Consider the following 21016-nt stretch of genomic DNA (forward strand, 5'->3'; position numbering starts at 1 on the left):
GAGTATCCATAATTTCTTAGTGTTAATATGTACAGTTCACAATATTAATCACTGGTGTGTCAGCTTTCAGAAAATACTTCACTATACACATTTATAATATAGTAATACTGTATACAATCAGTTGCTTATCATTTGAGGTTCAGTCCTCCTGTCTTCATAGACCAGTAAGCCTTTGTAATGTAGTCCTTTGAAAAGTAAAACCCAGACCAAGCTTCTGTCCTCTGATGGGCGTAGATGCCAAGCTCTCTTCTCCCCTGCTTGTTATGTGTGAGGTTTGCCTCCACCCCTTGTTAGCTTGATTACTGTTTATGTGATATGTAACTACACTCTCATTATTTTTCAAAGTGTTTTAGAAATAAATATCCAATGGAGAAACCATATTCCTTTGTTTAGGGTAACTCCTCTTTGCCTGGCAAACACATTTGAAGAACTATAATTTCAGTTTATGTCCATAATTTTGCATCAGTTGCTTGCACCTACATTACACAGTATTAACCAGTGAGTTATAAGCTATCCAATAACAATCTGTATCTAAAGGATGTCCTGTAGTAACAATAGTGAGTTGGGGTACACTGGGCTGGTCAGGCCAACTGAAACTGACTGCTAGAGAGCAGAATGCCACTTTCCCTTTGCCCTAAGGCTGTTCTTAATGTCACTATCATTCTAGGGTTGTTTTTTTTAAATCAAAATGTCATGCAGAACCAGAACGAAGCTGAAGATTTTATCATGACAGGAATCCTAGGCAGAGCAATGCGTGCAAGTCAGCCCGTCCTGCACAGAGAGGGCATTCAGCTGTTGTAGAACATCTACAAGGATCCCTCTCACCACAGCATCAAGGAGTCAAATCTCAGGGTATGACAGCAACGTGCCCTTTAAACTTTACCTACAGTTAATCTCTTACACGGTGAGATGAACAACCAGCCAGGCTGAGATTTTGCTGAGAGTTCCAATTCCAGCCAAGACCCCATTTCTACAAGCATATAATTACTCTGAATCCCCTGGTGATAGGCAAAGAAAGACTCAAAGCAGACATCAGTGATACAAATTTTATTTTGTTAACATTAATTTATAGTGAAACAAGCAGATGTCAGTCTTATACAGGCACAAAACCCTCCCCCCCCCCCAATATTAACCTAGAATGCACAGCCTCTGTTCAGCAGGGGCAGGAATTTTTATTGTTAGCATCTTGTGTGAACTCCAGTTTCTGCACTTTTCCCTGCTGCCTCTCCATATCCCGATAGAGCAGGGACTTCTGGGCCTTCAACTTACAGGCCAGGCACATGAAAATCGACTCCACATTCTGACTCTCTTTGGGGTCCTTGGCTGATGTTTCAAACAAAAGCATGTTGTGAGCATCAGCAAATTTCAGGGCCACGCTGGATGGCACCTGAATTTGTTCTCGTAAGTCACACTTGTTCCCAACAAGCACCTTGGGGACGAAAGGGGGCACAGCATGCCCATTGCATTCCTCAATCCACATCTTGAGATTGGTGAAGGAAGCCATCTTAGTGACATCATAGACAAAGATGACGGCATGCACATTGCGGTAATAGTGTTCTACCATGCTCTTCCGGAACCGCTCCTGGCCAGCTGTGTCCCAGACCTGCACCTAGAAAACAAAGCACAGTGTGCCTGAGGCAGCCAAGATGTAGCCCACCCCCACGCAGGCCTTGGTTCCCAGGAACAGGCAGTTTCTTGTTGGGAGAGGCTGGGGGACGGAGACTTGGGGCATTTCCTCCTAATCTATATCATTCTCAATATGTACATAACCCTTGTTCAGCTTGATTAGTGATGCTAGACAACTGCAGAGCTCCACATAGCTAATTCCTCTTCACCTCAACTGACACTGCTGAGTCCAGCACATTTTGAGAGAAGTCCCTCCCTGGGCAGCCCTTTGCTTTACCTGCAAATGGTTCCAGTACTCTGGCCCAGAAGCCTTGTATTCCTTTGTCCTTGTACTGAGCATGGTTTGCTCCAGGCAAAGTGGTTGGGATTCAATCACTTTTGCTCAGCACCTATCTGGCAGGCTCTGTGAGCTTCTTTTTAAGAGAATGTTTCCTCTTCTAACCATATTTCATTGCCATCTTTACCATAGCAATAATGTGCATAAAACACCTGGCACTTCAGAGGCATCTGAACACCAGACCAGGCATTACTCCACCTCCACCAGCCAGAGCCATCCCTTGGGTAGGGCAAATTGGGGCAACCATTCCAGGCCCCATGCTTTGAGGGGCCCCGTGCTTCGATAAAATCGGGACTGTCCCTTTGTCCCACGTCCCGACCAATGTATGCCAATTGTCCCGATATTCAGGTGAAGCGGGTGGGTGAGCGGAGTAAGAAGGCGAACGGGGAGGCGAAGGGTGGATAAGGAGGAGAGCAGTGGACGGTGGGGGGCATGCACTTGATGGACGGCGAGGAGGCGGTAGGGGAGGCAGGTGGATGGTGAGGAGGAGAGCGATGGATGGGGGCGCACACTGGACAGATGGTGAGGAGACAGCAAGGACAAGAGTGACAGGCAGGGTGTGTGTCTGAGGGGGCAGACGCACAGCGAGGAGACTAGCAGGGTGGCTGATTTGTCCCAGGCCCCGCACCCCCTAGGGACAGCCCTGCTGCCAGCATCCTATTCCAGAAGAAGTGAAGAACCCTGCAATGCACCCAGCCAGTTGTACAATGGTGAATCTGGAGGAGGAAGAAATAGTAGAATTCCTTCCCAATCCCTGCAGGTGCACCCTGAAGCCTGGGATTTGATTATTTCTTTTTTAAAGCTGCAATAGCTGCTGACTGATGCTGAAACCATCCGGCTGCCTTGTGAACCCAGTGCCAGTACCTGCAGCAGGGGAGTCTTAAGCTGGGCACACGCTGGCAGAAAGCAAGCATGTTTGTTCCTCATTTCCCTGCCATTCAGTTCCCCCTTACACTCGAATCACAGGGACAGCGTGAAAAGGGGCGCTGCTCTGGGCTCATTGTCCTTCAGACCCTCCTGTCCCCACCCTCTCACACACCCTCTTTTCAGGCTACCTAAGCCTCACTTTTCCCCTCTGACAGGAGGTTAGCCTGGGCCACTAACCCTTCTCCCCTCACTGCTCAAGTGTAAGCAGCTAGGGGAGAGCAGCAGGCTGGACGCTTCCCAGGCCTGGAACAGCAACACTGGCTTCAGGCCAACATGGGGTGTAAGTTGCACTAGCAAGAACACAGGGCTCAGGAACAAAGCTGGCTGAAAACATTTTGACCAAGCTTTTTCCTGTAAAAAAATGCAGTTTTATCACCACTGAAATGGTTCTCTGGGCCAGGATTGACCAGTCAAACTGAGATGCAGAGCAACCAGGAACAGCCCACAGTCCAGTGGGCAGAGCACTCCCCCGGGGAGATGGGAGGCAGGTTCAAATGTCTGCTCTGCCGAATTAGAAGCAGAGACCTGGGTCTCCCACATCTCAGGCGAGCATCCTAACCACTGGGCTATAGAGTCTGTCTCCTGCTGGAGTGTTTCACTTTGTGTAACTAATTAAATACTTGTTAGGCCAGACAGAGGGACACAACAGCTCAGTGGTTATGACTCTCGCCTGGTTTCTGAGCCTTTCAGAGTTGGCTGCACTGCTGTTCCCCCTTCAGAAGCCCTCAGACTGCTCAGCCTCCAGGGGTCACTCCTGCTGCAGCATGCCAAGCCTGCCAATCTTCCCTTGCTCTCTGTTACCTTACCCATCAAGTCAAACTTTACCAGCCTTAACCATCGAACTTGGATTACCAGTGTCAACCCCCTGGGCAGGCAGCCAGATCCAGCCCATGCACTGTATGGATGTGGACTCGAGACAAGTTAACATTTTGCAGAATCTCAGCTTTCATTTTAAAAAGTAGTTTCTAGCTCGCACATTTGCAAAGGAAAGTCTGAAAACACCTGAGTGCAGCCTGAAGGCTCAGAAACCAGGAGTCAAAAAAAAAAAAGAAAAAGACCCAGCATTCAAGATTTTAAAGTCTCATGATTTGGGGGCCTGGCTTGTGATTTTGGAATACCTGGGGTTGTGATGGTGGAATGGTCATCTCCTCCTATGGAGAAAGTTTGGTGCAAGCTGCAAGAAAAGGGGATTGCCACCCACACAGAGCCAGCTGCTCGATGCCTGTTCCCAGCATAGCCATTAAAGACAGACACAGCAAGGAGCATCCCACTGGGCTGCCAGTCACATGCACAATCTGCAGCAACTAACCCTGCTGTAGGCCTCAAGCCACAGTCACAGCAAGTAGCTGGGTCCACAGCTCTGCTCTGCAAACTGCCCTTTCCTGGGCCTACACCCCAGCTCCACAAAGCCCCACCTTCCTCTGTGGCAGAAGTCCTGGGGTCTGGAGCATCTACCAGCTCCTTCCTACATGCACTCACTACCACTCCCCCATGCAGCTCCCTTGATCCAAATCTGGGCATACTGGATCTTTCCACAGCATTCTCACCACCACCTCCTCCTCCTCCTCCACAGACCTTGGAACCTCCCAGGGGGCTGGTACATGGCCCCCACTTTCCCAATGCCCTCATACCTCAGCACCTCTAGTACTCTCTGCCACTCCCCACCTACCACCATGCTCCCTCCCTACCAAACCCTCATACATCTCCTGCCCCATACCTCCTGTACTTCTCCCCTCCCCAGCCCCCCATGTCTTCATAGTTCCCCCTCCTTCAACCGCTCTCATCCACTTGTACCTCCCTGCCCGCTCATACCTCCCTGCCCCCATGCCTCTTCCCTCATACTCCCATCCCCTTATACCACCCTCTCCCCCCCACACACAATACTTCACCAATGGCTTCAGACCTCCCAATCCCCTGGAGGACCTGGTAGCCCCCCTCCAGTGCCCTCGTATCCCCCCCGCCCCCTCCAGTGCCCTCCTACACCTCTCCCCTTACCTGCTCTCATACCTTCCTGCCCTCTCCACCTCACCAGTGCCCTTGTATCTCCTCGTACCCCCTCCCCTGCCCACCAGTGCCCTCGTACCTCCCTGCGCCCCTCCTGCCCTCATATCCCCCCTCCAGTGTCCTCGTACCCCCCTCTTGCCCTCCAGTGCCCTCCTACCAACTTCCACTCCCCTGCCAACCAGTGCTCTCATACTTCCCCAACCCCTCCTGCCCTCCAGTGCCCTCGTATCCCCCCTCCTGCCCTCCAGTGCCCTCGTATCTTCCCTCCAGTGCCCTCATATCCCCTCCCCTGCCCACCAGTGCCCTCATACCTCCCCACGCCCCTCTTGCCCTTATATCCCCCCTCCAGTGCACTCGTACCTCCCCAACTCCTCTTGCCGTCCAGTGCCCTCGTACCTCCCCACGCCCCTCCTGCCCTCCAGTGCCCTTGTAGCCCCTGCCCCTATAACTTGCTACTCTACTCACTGTTCTCCCACATGCCCTTGCCACCCCAATGCCTTTGTACCTACCCCACCTGTTCTCCAGCATCCCCCTCTCTCTGCCCCATGCCTTCCTGTGTCACCAACCTCCTGCTTGTTTTCCACCTCTTCCCCACACCAATCTCCTCACTCTCCATCCCCTCCTCCCTCACTGCCCCTGGTCCCCCATTCCCACCTGCTCCCCATCCCTCACCACCCTAACCCCCAATTCCTGCCTCCTTCACTGCCCCTGCTTGTCCATTCCCCCACTCCCCATTTGCCACCACCATTCCCCACTCTCTATCCCTCACTGCCCCTCCTCCTCCTCCTCCTCCATTCCCCCCACTGCCCTCTGCTCCCCCCATCCCCGTCTGACTCCATCTCCTACCACCATACCCCCAATTCCATCCTCCCTCACTGCCCCCTGCTTCCCCATTTCCCCACTCCCCATCTACGACCACGCCCTGATCCCCCATTCCCCAACTCCCATCCACCGCCACCCCCCCGTTCCCTCATTCCCATCCCCCACTGCCCCCGCTCCTCCTCTCACCACCCCCACCCGCCAATTCCCTCCTTCCTCACTGCCCCTGCTCCCCATTCCCCACCTCCCCCACTGCTCTGTTCCCCCAATTCCCTCCTGCTTTACTGCTGCTCCCCACATGCCCCCTGCTTCCCCATCACCCTCCCGTTCCACTCCTCATCCCCACCCCATTCCTCCCCGCCTCTCCCCCAACCTTGATTTTCTCTCCCTCGATCTCCACCGTCTTCTCCCTGAAGTCCACGCCGATGGTGGCCTCGGTGCTGGCGGGGAAGGCGCCCCCGCAGAAGCGGAAGGTCAAGCAGGTTTTGCCCACGTTGGAGTCGCCGATGACGATGATTTTGAAGATGCGGACCCGCAGGTACTGCTCCAGCGAGGCGTCCAGCTCGGCCGCGGCCGGCCCGGAGGGCTGCATGCCGGGCGCTGCGCGGAGCCGGGCGGCGGCCCGCACACAAAGGCAAGAGGCAGCTGCCGAGCGCGGCGGATCAGGTGGCTGATGCATATTCAGCGCGGCGGAGACCCTCCCCCTGGCCGGCCGGCGGGTGGGGCCGGCCTCGGGGCTCGCGCGACCCACGCGCTCCCGCAACCCCTGCCTGCGGGCCAGCAGCCGAGCACCCGGAGCGCAGGGGCACCGGGCCCTGGCTGCTCGCCCTCGGAACAAGGGGCGTCCCGGGCGCGGACTGCCACGCCCCCGCCTGCGCCTTCCCAGGGCGAGGGCCTTTGCCTGCGGGATCCCAGCCCAGCAAAGTGCCCCCGCGGGCGTTCGGATGCTGGGGGCCGGGACCTGTGCACACCTATTGAAGTCAAAGGCCCAGGTGAGAGAAAAACTCTTTTGCTGACCGGCTAGAAGAGCTCGTTCCCAGGGCCCCGCTCTGGCTCTCCCAGCCCATCAGCAGAGCTCAGGCAGGCCTGATTATACTGCAGGGAAACAAGCAGCCCAAATGGGGCACACAGAGAACCTTCCCTTCCAGATCTTGCCAAAGCCCCGCGGGAAGCAGGAAAGGGCAGCATTCCAGGGCCAGTGCAAGGCTATTTTGCGCCCTAGGTGAAACTTCCACCTTGCCCCCACCAGACTCCGAAAACTAGTAAACTTAGCATTATAAACAGCCTGTCAGAATGGGTAACAGCTGTTGTAATGTTTCTTTTTTACCTTTAAGGCGTTTCAATTGTTTGTCACTGCCTCTGATGGTGTCCCATTCAAAGTCTTAAAAGCTAAACAACTGAGCCTTGCATTGCATCACCAGCCAGGTTAGGCAGGGTGACAAATCTCCCTTGCCCCAAAGGGCCATTATCCCCTGGTAACTAATTTCTACTCCAAGTCTATAAAGCAGACTTTTAAGGTAAATACATTATTCCTTCAATATTACCCATGCACAGATCTCACAAAGATTCTCACTGCCCTGCCGCACGGCACAAAGGACAGCTGTAGGCAGCAGGGCCGGCTCTACAGTTTTTGTCGCCCCAAGCAGCGCACCGAATTGCCGCCGCAGGCGGGGGAGAGGGGCAGTCCGTGTGCCCTTAGGGCGGCAGGCGCGGCGGCGGCAATTCGGCAGCAGCTTCTATGTTTAGCTGAAGCTGCTGCGGACAGCTAAACATAGAAGCTGCTGCTGCCGAATTGCCGCCGCCGCGGAAACGCGCCTGCCGCCCTAAGGGCACACGGACTGCCCCACTTCCCTGCCCGTGGCGGCAATTTGGTGCTGCTTGGGGGCAAAACAGGGACTGCCGCCCCTTGCAGAATGCCGCCCCAAGCACCAGCTTGGAATGCTGGTGCCTGGAGCCGGCCCTGGTAGGTGGGAAACAGCAGCAGCAGTGCAGCCTCTCCTGCCCCATGGCAGGCTATGCTCCCCGTCTGCCCCTGCTGCCGCAGAGGCTGCTGCTGCCCTGGGCTCGGGCCGCCCGGCTCCCCCCAAGTGGTGCCTGGTTCCTGCTGCTCTTAGCTGGCAGGTGCAGGGCCTCAGCCAAGCCTGGCCCCTTGCGTCTCCTCTGTGGCGGCGCCCCCCATCTGTGTCCTCCTGGGCGGCCATGGCAGCAGCAGCTGGGGAGCGCAAGAGGAATAGCGGCCCCCGGACAAGCGGGGGAGACTCCGAGGTGAAGAGGCTGTTGGCACGGGACAAGCACTGGAGACTGACAGGTATCTGTCCCTAAGCAATAGTGAAAAAAAAAATTGGGGGCACCGCTTTTTGCCACCCCCAAATCTTGGCGCCCCAGGCAGCCGCCTAGTTTGCCTAGTGGTTACACAGGCCCTGTTTCCCTCCACCTCCTCTGCAGGCTGCTGTGGGAATAGCCAGGCTGGAGCAAGGTGAACAGAGCCATATTTGCACAGCCTTCTTGACCACAGCAGCATGGCATTTAGCCAGCAGTGGACTGGCACCATCAGCACGTACCAGCTGGCAGCCCTCTCACCCCTGCCTGCTCTTCTAGGCCCAGTCTCTCCAGCTCAGGTGAAGCAGAAGCAGGGTAGGCAAGATAAGAGGCAGTCTGTGGCCGGGGTAAGGCTGACCTGGATCACGAAGCTTAGGGGGCCCCAACTCCCTGGGTTACATGCAGGACAGAGAGTGAAGTGACATTTACAGCAGACCAAAGTACAGACATGACTGTATGCCTCCAATACAGGAATTCATTCTGGGCACTGCCAACACCTGTGACAGACACAGCTAGAGGGACCATCAGCACATGCCTGGGATAGGTGTCATGGAGCCACAGGGTCTAGTCCAGATGTGGGCAAACTATGGCCCATGGGACCGTCCTGCCCAGCCCCTGATCTCCCGGCTGAGGAGCCTAGTCCCTGGCCCCTCCCCCGCTGTCCCTCCTCCCTCGCAGCCATGTGGGCTACACTCTGCCCGCCGCTCCTGCTGGGCAGCGTGGGGAGCACAGCTGGCTCTGGCCGGGTGTCGTGGCTGCAAGCTCCTGCTGCTGGTAAGGGGGTGGGGAGTGGGGGGTTGGGTAAGGGAGCAGGGAGTCCTGGGGGGCAGTCAGGGAGGAGGGGACGGTTGGATGGGGCGGAGGTTCTGGGAGCGCAGTCAGGGGATGGGGAACAGGGAGGGTTGGGAGTGGGAGTCCCGGGGGGCCTGCCAGGGGGCAGGGATGTGGATAGGGAGGTCAGTCAGGGAACAGGGAGCGGGGGGGTTGGATAAGGGGGTGGGATCCCAGGGGGCAGTTAGGGGTAGGGGGGTCCCAGGAGGGGGTGGTCAGGGGATGAGGAGCAGAGGATGATTGGATAGGAGGTGGGAGTCCCAGGGGGGCTATCAGGGGGTGTGGGTGTGGATAGGTGTCAGGGCAGTCAGGGAACAAGGAGCAGGGGGGTTGGATGGGTTGGGGATTCTGAGGGGGGCAGTCAGGAGGCGGGAAGTGGGAGGGGGCAGATAGGCGGTGGAGGCAGGCTGTTTAAGGAGGCACAGCCTTCCCTACCCGGCCCTCCATACAGTTGCGCAACCTGATGTGGCCCTCGGTCCAAAAAGTTTGCCCACCTCTGGTCTAGTCTATGCCCCAGCCTGTGTAACCAGTCCTTTGAGAGTGACCCCTTCAATTTGCTGGGCCTCAAGGACCCACACATTTCCACAGGGGCAGGCTTATGGCCTCCAAGACTTAGAAACTAGGCCTTCAGGCTCCAGCAATCCCTATCTTTCTCCATGACTCCAGCCAAGCCACACTCTTCCGGAAGGCTTGTACTGTGCCACTTCAGGGTTCAATGCTCTCGGTGAGAATTGGGAGCCACACCAGGCAGCCTTTTCAAACAAAGGCAATGAGTTATTAGTCACCTGGTTACAGAATCTGACAATCCTGCGGTTAGCAGAGAGAGGAAAAGGTTAAGATAGAGTTCAGCCTGGCCACAGTCAGGCCAGGGCTCCCTTGAGCCATGCTGCTGTTGAAGCCATCTTGGCTCTTGTGGATTGCCACGGACTCGCAGGGGCGAAAGAAAATGCAGGCCTGTTATTTACCAGGCTGCACGTGGCAACAGACTATATTGGTAAGGGATGCAAGGAGAGTGTGGGTCACGATGCAAACTGCAGACACACACACACACACTAAACTTAATCAATTTAAAAGTTTTATTGGGGATAATTACAAGGGGTAAGGGAGCAGCGTATGATTAGCTAATAGAGTTAATGAAACTTAAAACACACAATGACTAAAATATCTACTAACAATATTTATAAACAAAGATGCAGCATTTAGTAATAACTGATACTTACAAATACAAACCAACGCATAACGACCGGCAAACGTAGAAGCTCTATTTGAAACACGTGAGCTGAGAGAGAGGCTTCGAGGTGATCAGGCTCGGTTACAGGTATACACAGGACACACGGGTATACACAGGACACACGGGTATACACAGGATTCGTTTTCTTTCTCCTCTCTCTGCCTGCACATGGCAGGCAGGCCATAAAGTACCCACAATGACATCATAGAAGTGTCATAGGGGACGGGGCCCAAAACCTGTTTGTGTTCGTTTCTGATTGGCACAAGCAAAGTTTACACCATGTAGGGGAGCAGGTGCCTTAAAGTCTGGCTTCGCCCCCAAAAGGTGAGGAAATGCATATTGGTTTAGAATGCGTTCAACACTGAATGACAAAAGAAGAGGCCAGGGCAATACCGGTATGGGCAAGTTTTACAGGATGCAGACAGGAACTCATCTCAACAGCTCTGTCACTCTCCCTTTCTCCTCAGTCCCAGGTAAGAGCTCCCACCTCTCTCCCCAAGGCTAACTCTTATACCAGCCACCCTTCAGTCCATCGTCCAGCTCCTGCAGAGCCATACCGAGATTGCCTGCCAGAGAGTCCCATGGATAAGTATCAACTGCTCAGTCCCTTTTTGTGGACCCTTCATTGATACGGGTAAATTTCAGCCAGTCCTTTAATGACCCATTAATTCCATCCCAGACAGTTACATGACACAACATCTAATGTATCCTGTTCTGCCTCAAGAGCAGCTTATTACCGTTTTTGCACCTACTTGGTAGCAATGCAAGTACATAGGGAAACGGAGTCACATAGGAATAAAAAATATTACAGAAAATTCCCACTTTATCACATAGGGCATCTGAGGGCTTGTACCCACTACCACATATGTTGGTGTAACTTATGTCGCTCCCTGAGGTGGCTTATACACACCCCTGAGCGACATAAGTTATACCGACCTAAGCGCCGGTGTAGACATCGCTGTCCATGGGAGAGCTTCTCCCGCTGACATAGCTACCATCTCTCGCTGAGGTAGAGTTATAGGCTGACGGGAGAGTTCTCTCCCATCAGCGTAGTGTCTTCACCAGATGCGATACAGTGGCACAGTACTTCAAGTGTAGACTAGCCTCTCTGGCAGGTGGCTCCCCTGGACAATGCTGTCTCTGCCCTCTCCTTTCCCACTGTAGACTCAAATTTCCATCATTGTTCTTGGATCCTTTCGGATAGTTTGGGGGAACCTTTCTCCCACTCCTTGGTATGTGAGGACGAGTCCCTCCACTTCTGCCCAGCTCCTCTGGGTTTGTGCCCTGGGTAGGGTCACTGTTCTGCTTTCAGCCGGATGCTCAGTCTAGCATGATTGATACCTGGAGAGGCATCTCACATTGGACACCTTGGCCCCAGCTCTCTTTGTATTGGAACATTTCATGTCAGCCGTGCCCCCTCCCTTGGCAGGATTGCTGCTTTCCCCCCAGCTGCACAGCCTCTTGGCTGCTCTCCCCCACACTCTGTTTCACATGATTAATTTATTTTCTTCCCTCTCTTCCTTCCTTGGCCTTGCCTACACTGGGGAATTACTTCACTTACAGCCATTGCCAGTGTATCTTCACCAGTGCAAACTGCCATTGCAGACACGGTGAAGCTGATTCCTAGGGGCCTTGCTGCCTGCACCACTGGCTGCCACCGAGACAATGCTGAGCACAGATAAGACCTTTGATTTCAGCCTCCCTTGCCTTCTCTTTTATCCTGGGGTCTTCCTTAGTGCCCAGGAGTCTCTGCAGTGCTCCTTCACCCCTCAATCTCCTGCTCCTTTCTCTTTGCCTGCCTTTCCACCCAGTGTCTCTAGGGGACACAGCAGCTGCTCTCTATTAGCACTGGTGAAGCTGAGTGGTGACTGCTGCCCATAGGGGCCTAGCATGACTTCCTGGAGCAGTGCACGCAGGCTGCACTGCAAACTGTGTTAGGCAGATAGTGCTGCAGCCCTTCCCCCTCAACCCTGTGGCTTTGTGAATGGCTCTAACACCCTTCACTGTAGTCAAGGAAACCATGCTAGGACCCGGTTAGTAGTCATGGCTGTAGCTAGGAGGAGGATTCTCCTGGCCAGGATTGTAAATGCATACAGGAGCAGGTTGTCGAAAGGCACTCAGCTGCTGAAGGGATGCACACCCCAGAAAACCTGGTGAAAATGACAGTGCAGCTAAGAAGGGGATGGGCAAAAATGCTTTAAGGCATTCTTTGTTCGCAGCGACAGTGATGAATTTAGAAGTTTCCAGTCCCTTCCTTGGAGAGTATCTGAGTACTCTGGTGACTGGTGCATTAGAAACACCCCCAGAGGATTCTAACCACTCCAGGGGAGTTTGATGCAGACTTTGACTGCAGGCTGCACTGGGTGAGCTGAGGGTACATCTCCACTCCAATAAGAGACCCACAGCATGGCCTCAGCTGGCCCAGGTCAGCTGACCAAGCTTGTGGGGCTCAGGTTGCAGGGCTAAAAACTGCAGTGTAGATGTTTGGGCTCTGGATAGAGCCCCGGCTCTGAAACCCAGAGTGTGTTTGGGGGGTCTCACGGCCTGGGCTCCAGCCCGAGCCCAATCATCTACACACCAATTTTTAGCCCCGCAGCCCGAGCCCTGCAAGCCCAAGTCAATAGACCCAAGCACTGAGATTCAGTGCTGTGGATTTTTATTGCAGTATAGACATGCCCTGAGAGCCAAAGGAGTCACAAACCATCAGGAACAAGAAGGGTCTAGTTATATAACGAGCCCAGATGAGGCTTGGACAGGGCAGCGGCTGGAGCACTTCCATACACTTCTGGGACGGCTTGTAGTGTGCAGTCACAGCTGTGAGGTAGATGCATCATTGGACAAGACCCCATCTGCACTTTTGGGCTGCACATGCAGAGGTCTCACCTCACACTACAACTCTGATGAGTCAACAATATGCTATATTGGCTTCAAGAAGTAGGGGGAATCTAACAATTCTGGAAAGATGGTGCCAGACTGTAAGGAAATTGAGAGAAGAGCAACATGAAGGATCTTGAGGGAGCAATTTGTAATGAGATATTCGAAGAGCTAGATCTGTAGAGCTAGGGAACAGTTCCCTAAAGGTATCAGATATAAGCCAGACAGATTCTGCCAACTCTCACAATTTGATCATAAGTCTCATGATATTTGGTGTTTTTCTTAAATCCCCAAATCCTGGAGTCAGGCAATTACGGAATAATCTGTTCTCACTTTTACAGTTCTTGTTTTGAATAAAGTTTTTAAACAAGATCCCACAGGCTCAGACACCAAAAGGCAAAGAAACAGAACGCCACCTTTGGGTTTGCAACCTTATGAGTTGCAAGCCAACCTCACAACTGCTGAGCACAGGGATAGGCAATACTGGGACTGCTTAGTGTAGGGCAAGGGGGTAGAAGTAAGAGGAAAGGGGGGAGACAGGGATGATGAGAGGGAAAATACAAGCTGAAATCAGAAGACACCTTCCTCCTGGTTGACTGCAGAGACAGAAGCCCTAGCATGGAAACGTGTTCCTGCCAGGTCACTGTCAGGGGTCATTTCAATTGGTGAATATTCTACAGGACATGGCCCTACTCTGACCTGGGGAACTGGCTGGGCCCAGCACTTAATTTACACCAGGTCTTAGCCCTGGCACCTCTAGGCTTGTGAGTTCATAGCCCCGGCACCCCTGGGCTTGCCACATCAGCTATGAAAGTAAAAAAAAAAATTGCTTGACCCCAGCACCTCTTTCATTACAAATTAAGCACTGGCTGGGCTCCTCTGGATTTCTCCCCACCATGTTTTTCTGTGATTCTCTGATCTCCCATGCAGTACTGCCAACCCCCAGCCCTCAAGAACCATGAATTAGACCTCACACAGCCATAAGTTTGGCTTAACAATCATGAGATTTTAAAAACTAATAAAGCTGTGATCCTGTTGTTTTGCCTCTGTGTTTCAGCCATTAGAGGTCACATTTTTAAACTTCCCTGCATTGAGGAGGGCTAGAGACTTACTTTTTGTTTTAAAATGAAAGCTGAGATTCATCAAATCCAGCCACATGCCCAGCCAGATTCCCAACACTTCTACCATAATAGGTGAGGAGGATGTCCCTTCTGGCATCTTCCCACCTCAACAAGAAGCAGAACAAGGTTCTTTCAGGAGGATCCCATTAGCCAGTGATGGTCCTAGACCAGGTCTGGATTTAGGAGATGCACAGGAATCTCCAATCATTATCAAGGGTTGACTGGCTTACCCCTGCTCTGAAAGTGGAGAACAGAGTCTGCCTGTACCTCAGCAGTGCACAGGACTCAGCACAGGACAGCTGCACTCACCCTTCACATGTGGAAAAAGCCACAAGTGAAATGAGTCTGGAAGGTCTCATTCAAATTCCAATTTGTGCACCTTCTTAAACCACTGCATTATACAAGAGGCAAGCCCAGGAGCAAACTAGGGGTGGATTGTGCCCCTCGTGACTGGGGTACATTAGCAGAGCTGCCTGGGGTTCCAGCCCTGAAACAGCAGGGGGCATGTGGGTCAGGACTGAGAGGCACGGGCAGTGGGGAAAATGAGGTAGTCATTTGCACATATTGATACCCCACCCGCATGGCAGCCTGCTCCCTGCCACAGGGTTCTCTTCCCTCAGACACCCTTTGCAAACTGAACTGCAACCCTGTCAGCAGGGCCCCTTCCTACCCTTATAGAACATCCTGAACAGCAGGACTTTGCTCTTTGCTAGCTTATCCACACATGGAGTCTCATGTTCTCATTGCCCTGTGTGGGAGGGTCCTGGCAGGACCTCTGGGAGACCTGCTTGCCAATACAAGGCTGAACCCTGAGTGATAGCTCTCCCCACAGCACAGGGGGAAGAAATGCTGGGACAGTCAAAGAAGGAAAAAATGGCCCATGCTTAATATTGGTATGTAAATGGCCCAAGTTAGACACTGCACTCACCCCTTCCTGGAATGAGAAGAGGTCTGGCTTTGCTGAGGAAGCTTCCTGCCAGGCTGGGTTAAGGGACAGCAGCACAGTGGTTTGCATGAGACAAGGCCTTTAAATGAAAGCTGGAGATGGGAAAGGCAGCAGAGGTGGAGGGCCCAGGGAGCACCCTCCCAGCCAGAACCTCTTCTTGCACTCGGGGGAAGGGGAGGGTTGTTTCTGGGGGATTTTGCTGTGTTACAAGGCAATCTTCTCAAGAGAAAGTGTGTTCTTGCCAGGCCAATGGCCCATGGGGAGCAGCTACCACTCACTGTGGCTCTAGAGGGTAGAGTGGGACTCCTCCTGCCCCGCTCAGTAGAGTAGCAGCAGGCCCCTCCCTCTTTGGGTGGAAGGGTAGAGCAGCCATGTCTCTATCAGCCCCTGGCTCAGAGTGTGGCCACCAACTCTTGATGGTGGCCACACTGATGCTTTTTCCTAAAATAATTAACTTTAGGAAAACAAATAAATACACACGCCCAAATCATTGTAATTTATTGATGTAGGATTTGTCTGTTTTTTGCAGACAGGATAAAAGTAATGGTGTGAAAAGTGATATTTGTATGTTCGTTAATATCACTCTTCACAGCACATTTAGTAGCTAGCTGGGAGGCTGCTATAAGTGATAGCAACAAACATACAAGTATCATCACAGCCTCCCAACTAGCTAGTAAGTCTGCTGTGAGAAATAATACTTGCATGTTTGTTAATATCACTTTTCTCAGCGAACCCCAAATTAAGCCCTGGAGGGGGCGATGGATGGCGTGCTGGGGGAGGCAGTGGGGGTCCGGGGCGATGGGGGGTGGTGGTGCAGCACATCCATGGGGAAGAGGCCAATTACAACTGCAGCCTAGCCAAGGCTACAGAGCATGACAACATTGGAAACTAGGCTTCATCCAGTCCTTCTAGCAGCCCCATGTCCAGACTGAACAGCAGCAGTGACAGACTAACATCCTGCCTGCACATGGCCTCTGGACAGATGAGCAATTGCCCCAGAGTACAATTTCATTAGCTGTACGATGGTGGTACCTTCCTGCATCCCTCCCACAGCATAACATCCCACAGCTCTGTAGGGCAATTGGTCAGACTCAGCAGGAAATCTACACTGCATGCGCTCCAACCCATCTGCCCTCCTCTCCATCTGTAACGAGCCAGCTGCAACCCCCAATACCCTGGGGAGGATGAAGCTACTAAACATAACATGTAGGGGCCATTGTAGCCCGAGGACAAAAGAAACTAACATTCGACAGCCATCAACAGAGCGCTCTTGCAGCTATCACTGCTGCCATTGATGCCAGCAGGCAAAGGCACCAGCCTCGGCACTGAGCCCAGTACAGGGGCCTTGGCATCCAAAGCCCTGTGCAGAACAGCTGGCTACAGGGTTTAACAGCAACCCCAGTTCCCCTCACTGCCTCGTCATCAGCCCCTGCCCTTCTCACTTCAACTCTCTCTCACAGCCCTGCCCCGCTAAGTTAGCCAGCAGGTCTGAGTGCCCCCGAGGGCTCTGGATCCTCTCTGCATAGAGGTGCTAGCTGGGAAGGGTCTCACCCCAGAAGAGGAGAGGCCATTCAGGAGGACAGGCTGCTGTGCTCTTGCCCAGATGTCATTAGTAGAATGACCTCCCTACTCCTCACATTAATGAGAGAGGCAGATAGGACAGAAAAGGAAACTAACTGGGTAAGAAGTGGGGGTGGGGTTAACTTTTCAGAACCCAAATATTATTTAGAAAGGGCTGGCAGCAAAGATCTACCCTTTTAAAAAGGAGTCAGGCATTATCCGAATCCATTCTCATGTCCCACCCGCTCAGCAGAGCAAAGAGCAGTAACATTCCAGCTCTGTGTTGCAATTCCAGTTCACCCTCCTCCTGCTTACTGAATCAAAGCCCAGCTGAGGATGTTTACCAGTGACACCATCATAGAACGCTCCACTGAAAACCCCACAAAAGACAACGGGCCTGGCTCACACTCCTGGGGTTCCAGCTCAGTGAGGTATTTGGGCCTCCTGCTCTGGCAAGGGCATCCCAGGCTGGAGGAGGCTGCACAAGACCCACCCAGCTGATGTCTGATCCAAGGAGCTGCTAACATCTGTCTCAGTTTAATACTTAAACAGAGACATGTTCTGGGTGTCCCTGGAGGTTTTATTCACAGCAGTTATTTGTCAAGGTCTAAGGCCTTTGATTTCCATCTGACGCCTTCTTGCTGTTTCCAGCCTAGGAAATAAGGCCCCCATGTCAGGGCCAAGTTTTCTTCCTTCAAAGGGACACGGCTTTCCATGGTAGCGAGGCAGAAAGGTCAAGTCTGTGAAAGCCCTTTCCTCAGGCTTAATACTCAGCCTGGAAAGTAACTTGTCCGCAGTGGCTGGGATCACTGGCTGCAGCAGAATCCCATAAATCCGCAGACATTCCAGAGTCACATGAAGGACTGTGTCAAGCCAGCACTTCTCTGCAGGGTTGTCTCGGCACAGTTTCCAGGGCGCGTGTCTCTGGAAGAAGCCATTGGTCTGCCTCACACACGCAACAACGGATTCTAAAGCCTTGTATATTTGGAAGTGTTCACAATAATCAGTCACCTGGAAAGGTAAGCGATCAACTGATGCTACTAGTTCGTAGTCCTCAGCCAAAGCCCTACATGAGGCTTCCACATCCATGTGCTCAGAGCCCTTTCGAAAGCATGACTCTGAGAAATGTGGGTAAATCCCACTGGGGTTGATGCTAGGGGCTGTACAACGGTTGAGAAGCCCCCCAAGCGCATCTGCCAGCTCAGAATTCACCAGCTTAATAACTTTCTCCTCATAATAGTCACAGTCTCGCTCAGGGACACCTTGCCTTAGCAGGAAGTACCTAAAGCCATCCACTGTGTACTGCTTGAAACATGCCACTGGATCCACCACATTTCCCAGGCTTTTTGACATCTTTTGCCCACAGACTGTCCAGTGGGAGTGCACATAGATCTGCTCTGGGGGATCAAGACCCACAGCCATGAGTAATGCTGGCCAGTAGATGGCATGGAACTTGAGGATGTCCTTGCCAACAACATGGTGAGCAGCTGGCCACCAGGCATGGTGTGCATCAGGGTAACCCGCTACAGTCAGATAGTTCACCAAGGCATCTACCCACACATAAATGGTTTGTGTTGAATCACCAGGGACAGGGATACCCCACTGTAATCGGCTTCTCTCACGGGAGACAGACAGGTCTGGCAAGTCCTCTTCCAGCCATCGGAGCACCACCTGGTAGAAGGGCTCAGGGGAGATGACATGCCGATTCCCCTGGAGCCACTTCCGTAACGGCTCTTGAAATTCAGACAGCTTGAACATGTAATTCTCCTCTTTGGTCCAGTGCACCTGAGAGGGAGAGAAAAATGAATTACAACCAACACCTTTCACTAAGTTCTACAAGAGACACCCATAGCTTTGTTAACATGGGAGTTATGATTGTAGACATCCAACAGTGCTTGGTGCCCTTTGGGCCCTCTTACTGCACAAGAGCTTCATTCTCAAAATTCAAACCTTGGAAAACCAGGAAATGCAGAGCCATGGTCCCCATACATCTCTACTACAAGGACTGCACCTAGGGTGACCAGATGTCCCTATTTTATAGGGACAGTCCTGATTTTTGGGTCTTTTTCTTATATAGGCTCCTATTGCCCTCCACCCCCTGTCCCGATTTTTCATATTTGCTGTTTGGTCACCCTAACTGCAGGTCTCCCTCTGCTGTCTGCTTCTTATTTATGTCACCTGTAAGTGAGAACAGATGTTCACCTGGCACTGTTGTAGCTGCCATTGGCAAGGTATTTATGTGCCAGATATGTTAAACATTCGTGTGCCTCTTCATGCTTCGATTTGAAGGCTCTATAATTCTACATTTGTGAGATGCATTTTCATAATAAAGAGATTGCACTACAATACTTGTATGAGGTGAATTGAAAAAAAACTATTTCTTTTGTTTATATAATGTAAATATCAGTAATAAAAATAATATAAAGTGAGCACTGTACACTTTGTGTTCTGCTTGAAAGAAATATATTTTAAAATGTAGAACAAATTCAAAAATATTTATAACAGTAATAGAATACCAATTTAAATTTAACAGTGTGATCAAAACTGAAATTAAACTTAACTATTTTTTTAATCTAGCAATTAATTGCATTTTTTAAAAATTGTTTGACAACCCTAATTTTTACATATATGAGGCTTTTCTTGGTGCTGAATGCTAGCTCTCAACACCTACAGTGAAGTGACGTGATTTATGTGGCTATTGCCCTCTGTTTTGACCCCATTTGTGCCTACAGAGTGGTGTAAGAAGGTTGAGGTTTTAAAACGATCTCCTTTTAGAGTATTCTACATCTCTAAAACCCTTTGACTAAATGAGTGCGAATGTAGACAGGTAACTCTGCTCCAGCCCATGAACAGACACACCAAATTTCAAGCTGATCTAACCACACAAGAAAATTCTAGAGAGATTTGAAACTTCAGCTTCTCTCTTGCTACATTAACTATGGAACTGCTATTGTTTCTCTTAAGTAGGCGGTCTGCTGAGCATCCCTGAGGGGAGCACAGGGCCAGAGCCCGGGTAGGGAGGAAGAAGAGAAACCTGCTCTAGCCAGCCTGCACACCTGCTCTAGCCAGCGAGGCAGGGAAGTATCGGGCCATGCCAAGAGGAGGGCAGGGAGGAAGGCAGCGCAGCTCAGTGTTGTACCTGATGGCCGCTCTCCAGCGAGACCTTGCAGGGGCGGCCCTGGGCGTCGGGTCGCTCGGTGATCTGGGCCTCGGTCAGGAAGCACTCGTCCGGGGTGCAGTACCAGCCTTCGTAAAAGTCCTTGTAGAGTAGGCCGCGGCCCTGCAGCGCCGCCCAGAAGCACTGCACCGCCCGGCGGTGGCGCGGCTCCGTGGTGCGGATGAAGTCGGTGAAGGAGACGGCAGCCTGGGAGAAGAGGTCGCGGAACAGGCCGGACACGTGCGCGCAGAGCTCAGAGGGAGCCGTCCCGGCCGCCGCCGCCGCCTGCTGGATCTTCAGCCCGTGCTCGTCCGTCCCTGGAACAGTCAAGCGGGGCAGCTGGGTGCTGGGCCAGGGGGGCTGCAGGGCGGGGGCACCCGCCTCCCGTGGGCACTGCCCAGCGAGCACGGCACCGCCTGCCGGGCGGGGATGGGGAGCTGCCAAGCCCCGCTGCCGCCGCAGGGATCCGCCCCCGGCCCGCCCCCTCGCTCACCGCCCCCGGCCCGGGGCCGCCCCCTCGCTCACCGCCCCCGGCCCGGGGCCGCCCCCTCGCTCACCGCCCCCGGCCCTCTCCCGCTCACCGGTGGCGAGGCGGCCCGGGCCCGGCCCCAGCAGGGCCCGATGTCGGTGCAGCGCGTCGGCCAGCAGCGCCGAGTAGAGGTGCCCGATGTGCGGCGGCCCGTTCACATAGAAGATCGGGGTGGAGAGAAGCCAGCGGCGGCCGGGCCCGGAGCTTCCCCGCCGGGGAGGCGCCGGGAGCGGCCGCCGCGGCGGGCGGAGAAGACAGCGCGCCGGTAACCACAGCATGCTCAGACCGGCGGCCGCACCATAGAGACGGGGGGGGAAGAGCGGCACTTCCTAGCTCGGCCCGCTCGCGAGAGGTGAGTGACGCGACGCGAGACGGCTCCCCTCGCGGACCATAGCGCTCTGCGCGTGCGTGGAGGGATCTCCCAATCAGAGCGCGGCGTTGCGGGCCGCGCATGCGCCGAGGGCGGGCCGGGGTCAGAGCGGAGCGGAGGCTGGGGCACGCTGCAACCATGTTCCGCTGCCGAGTGGCCGCCGTGGCGGAGAAGCTGGCGCGGAGCCTGCGCTTCCTGACCCCGAGGCCGCGGGGCCGGGCGGCGGCAGGTGGGTCGGGGTGAACGAGTCCCGTTCCCGGCCGCCCGGACACCGGCCTACCCGGGCATGGTCGTGATGCTCGCGGGGAGCCCCCGGGCCAGATCCCGCCCCACAGCGGCTCCGGGGCCAATCCCCGCTGCTTGCG

The 21016-nt window shown here is 53.5% G+C and overlaps 3 protein-coding genes across 14 annotated transcripts in view; 1 reads left to right on the forward strand and 2 right to left on the reverse strand.

Moving 5' to 3' along the window:
• Positions 1–1095: 1095 nt before the first annotated feature.
• On the reverse strand, positions 1096–6549 carry RAB33A (RAB33A, member RAS oncogene family). The gene is made up of 2 exons (XM_045029115.1): positions 6087–6549; positions 1096–1609 (listed from the first exon to the last, which is right to left on the reverse strand). Exons 1-2 carry the CDS (start codon positions 6390–6392, stop codon positions 1154–1156), a joined length of 762 nt encoding a protein of 253 aa, XP_044885050.1. The 5' UTR covers positions 6393–6549; the 3' UTR covers positions 1096–1153.
• An 8967-nt stretch (positions 6550–15516) lies between these two features.
• Positions 15517–20749, reverse strand: MARS2 (methionyl-tRNA synthetase 2, mitochondrial). The gene is given in 4 exon segments (XM_045029849.1): positions 15517–18380; positions 19735–20069; positions 20334–20583; positions 20585–20749. Coding segments are annotated over 4 exon segments (1920 nt in total). The 5' UTR covers positions 20735–20749; the 3' UTR covers positions 15517–17195.
• AIFM1 (apoptosis inducing factor mitochondria associated 1) overlaps positions 20718–21016 on the forward strand; it is a 45536-nt gene continuing 45237 nt past the window's right edge. For 8 of the 12 annotated variants that reach the window (XM_045029835.1, XM_045029836.1, XM_045029838.1 and 5 more), the window contains exon 1: positions 20718–20880. In XM_045029835.1, the coding sequence (XP_044885770.1) occupies positions 20733–20880 (148 nt within the window). In that variant the 5' untranslated portion in view covers positions 20718–20732. The remainder of the gene's footprint in view (positions 20881–21016) is intronic. The other 4 variants (XM_045029845.1, XM_045029846.1, XM_045029847.1 and 1 more) reach the window with 2 other exon arrangements.

This window comes from Mauremys mutica, chromosome 9 (assembly GCF_020497125.1).
Source record: "Mauremys mutica isolate MM-2020 ecotype Southern chromosome 9, ASM2049712v1, whole genome shotgun sequence".
Classification (NCBI taxonomy): Eukaryota; Metazoa; Chordata; order Testudines; family Geoemydidae; genus Mauremys; species Mauremys mutica.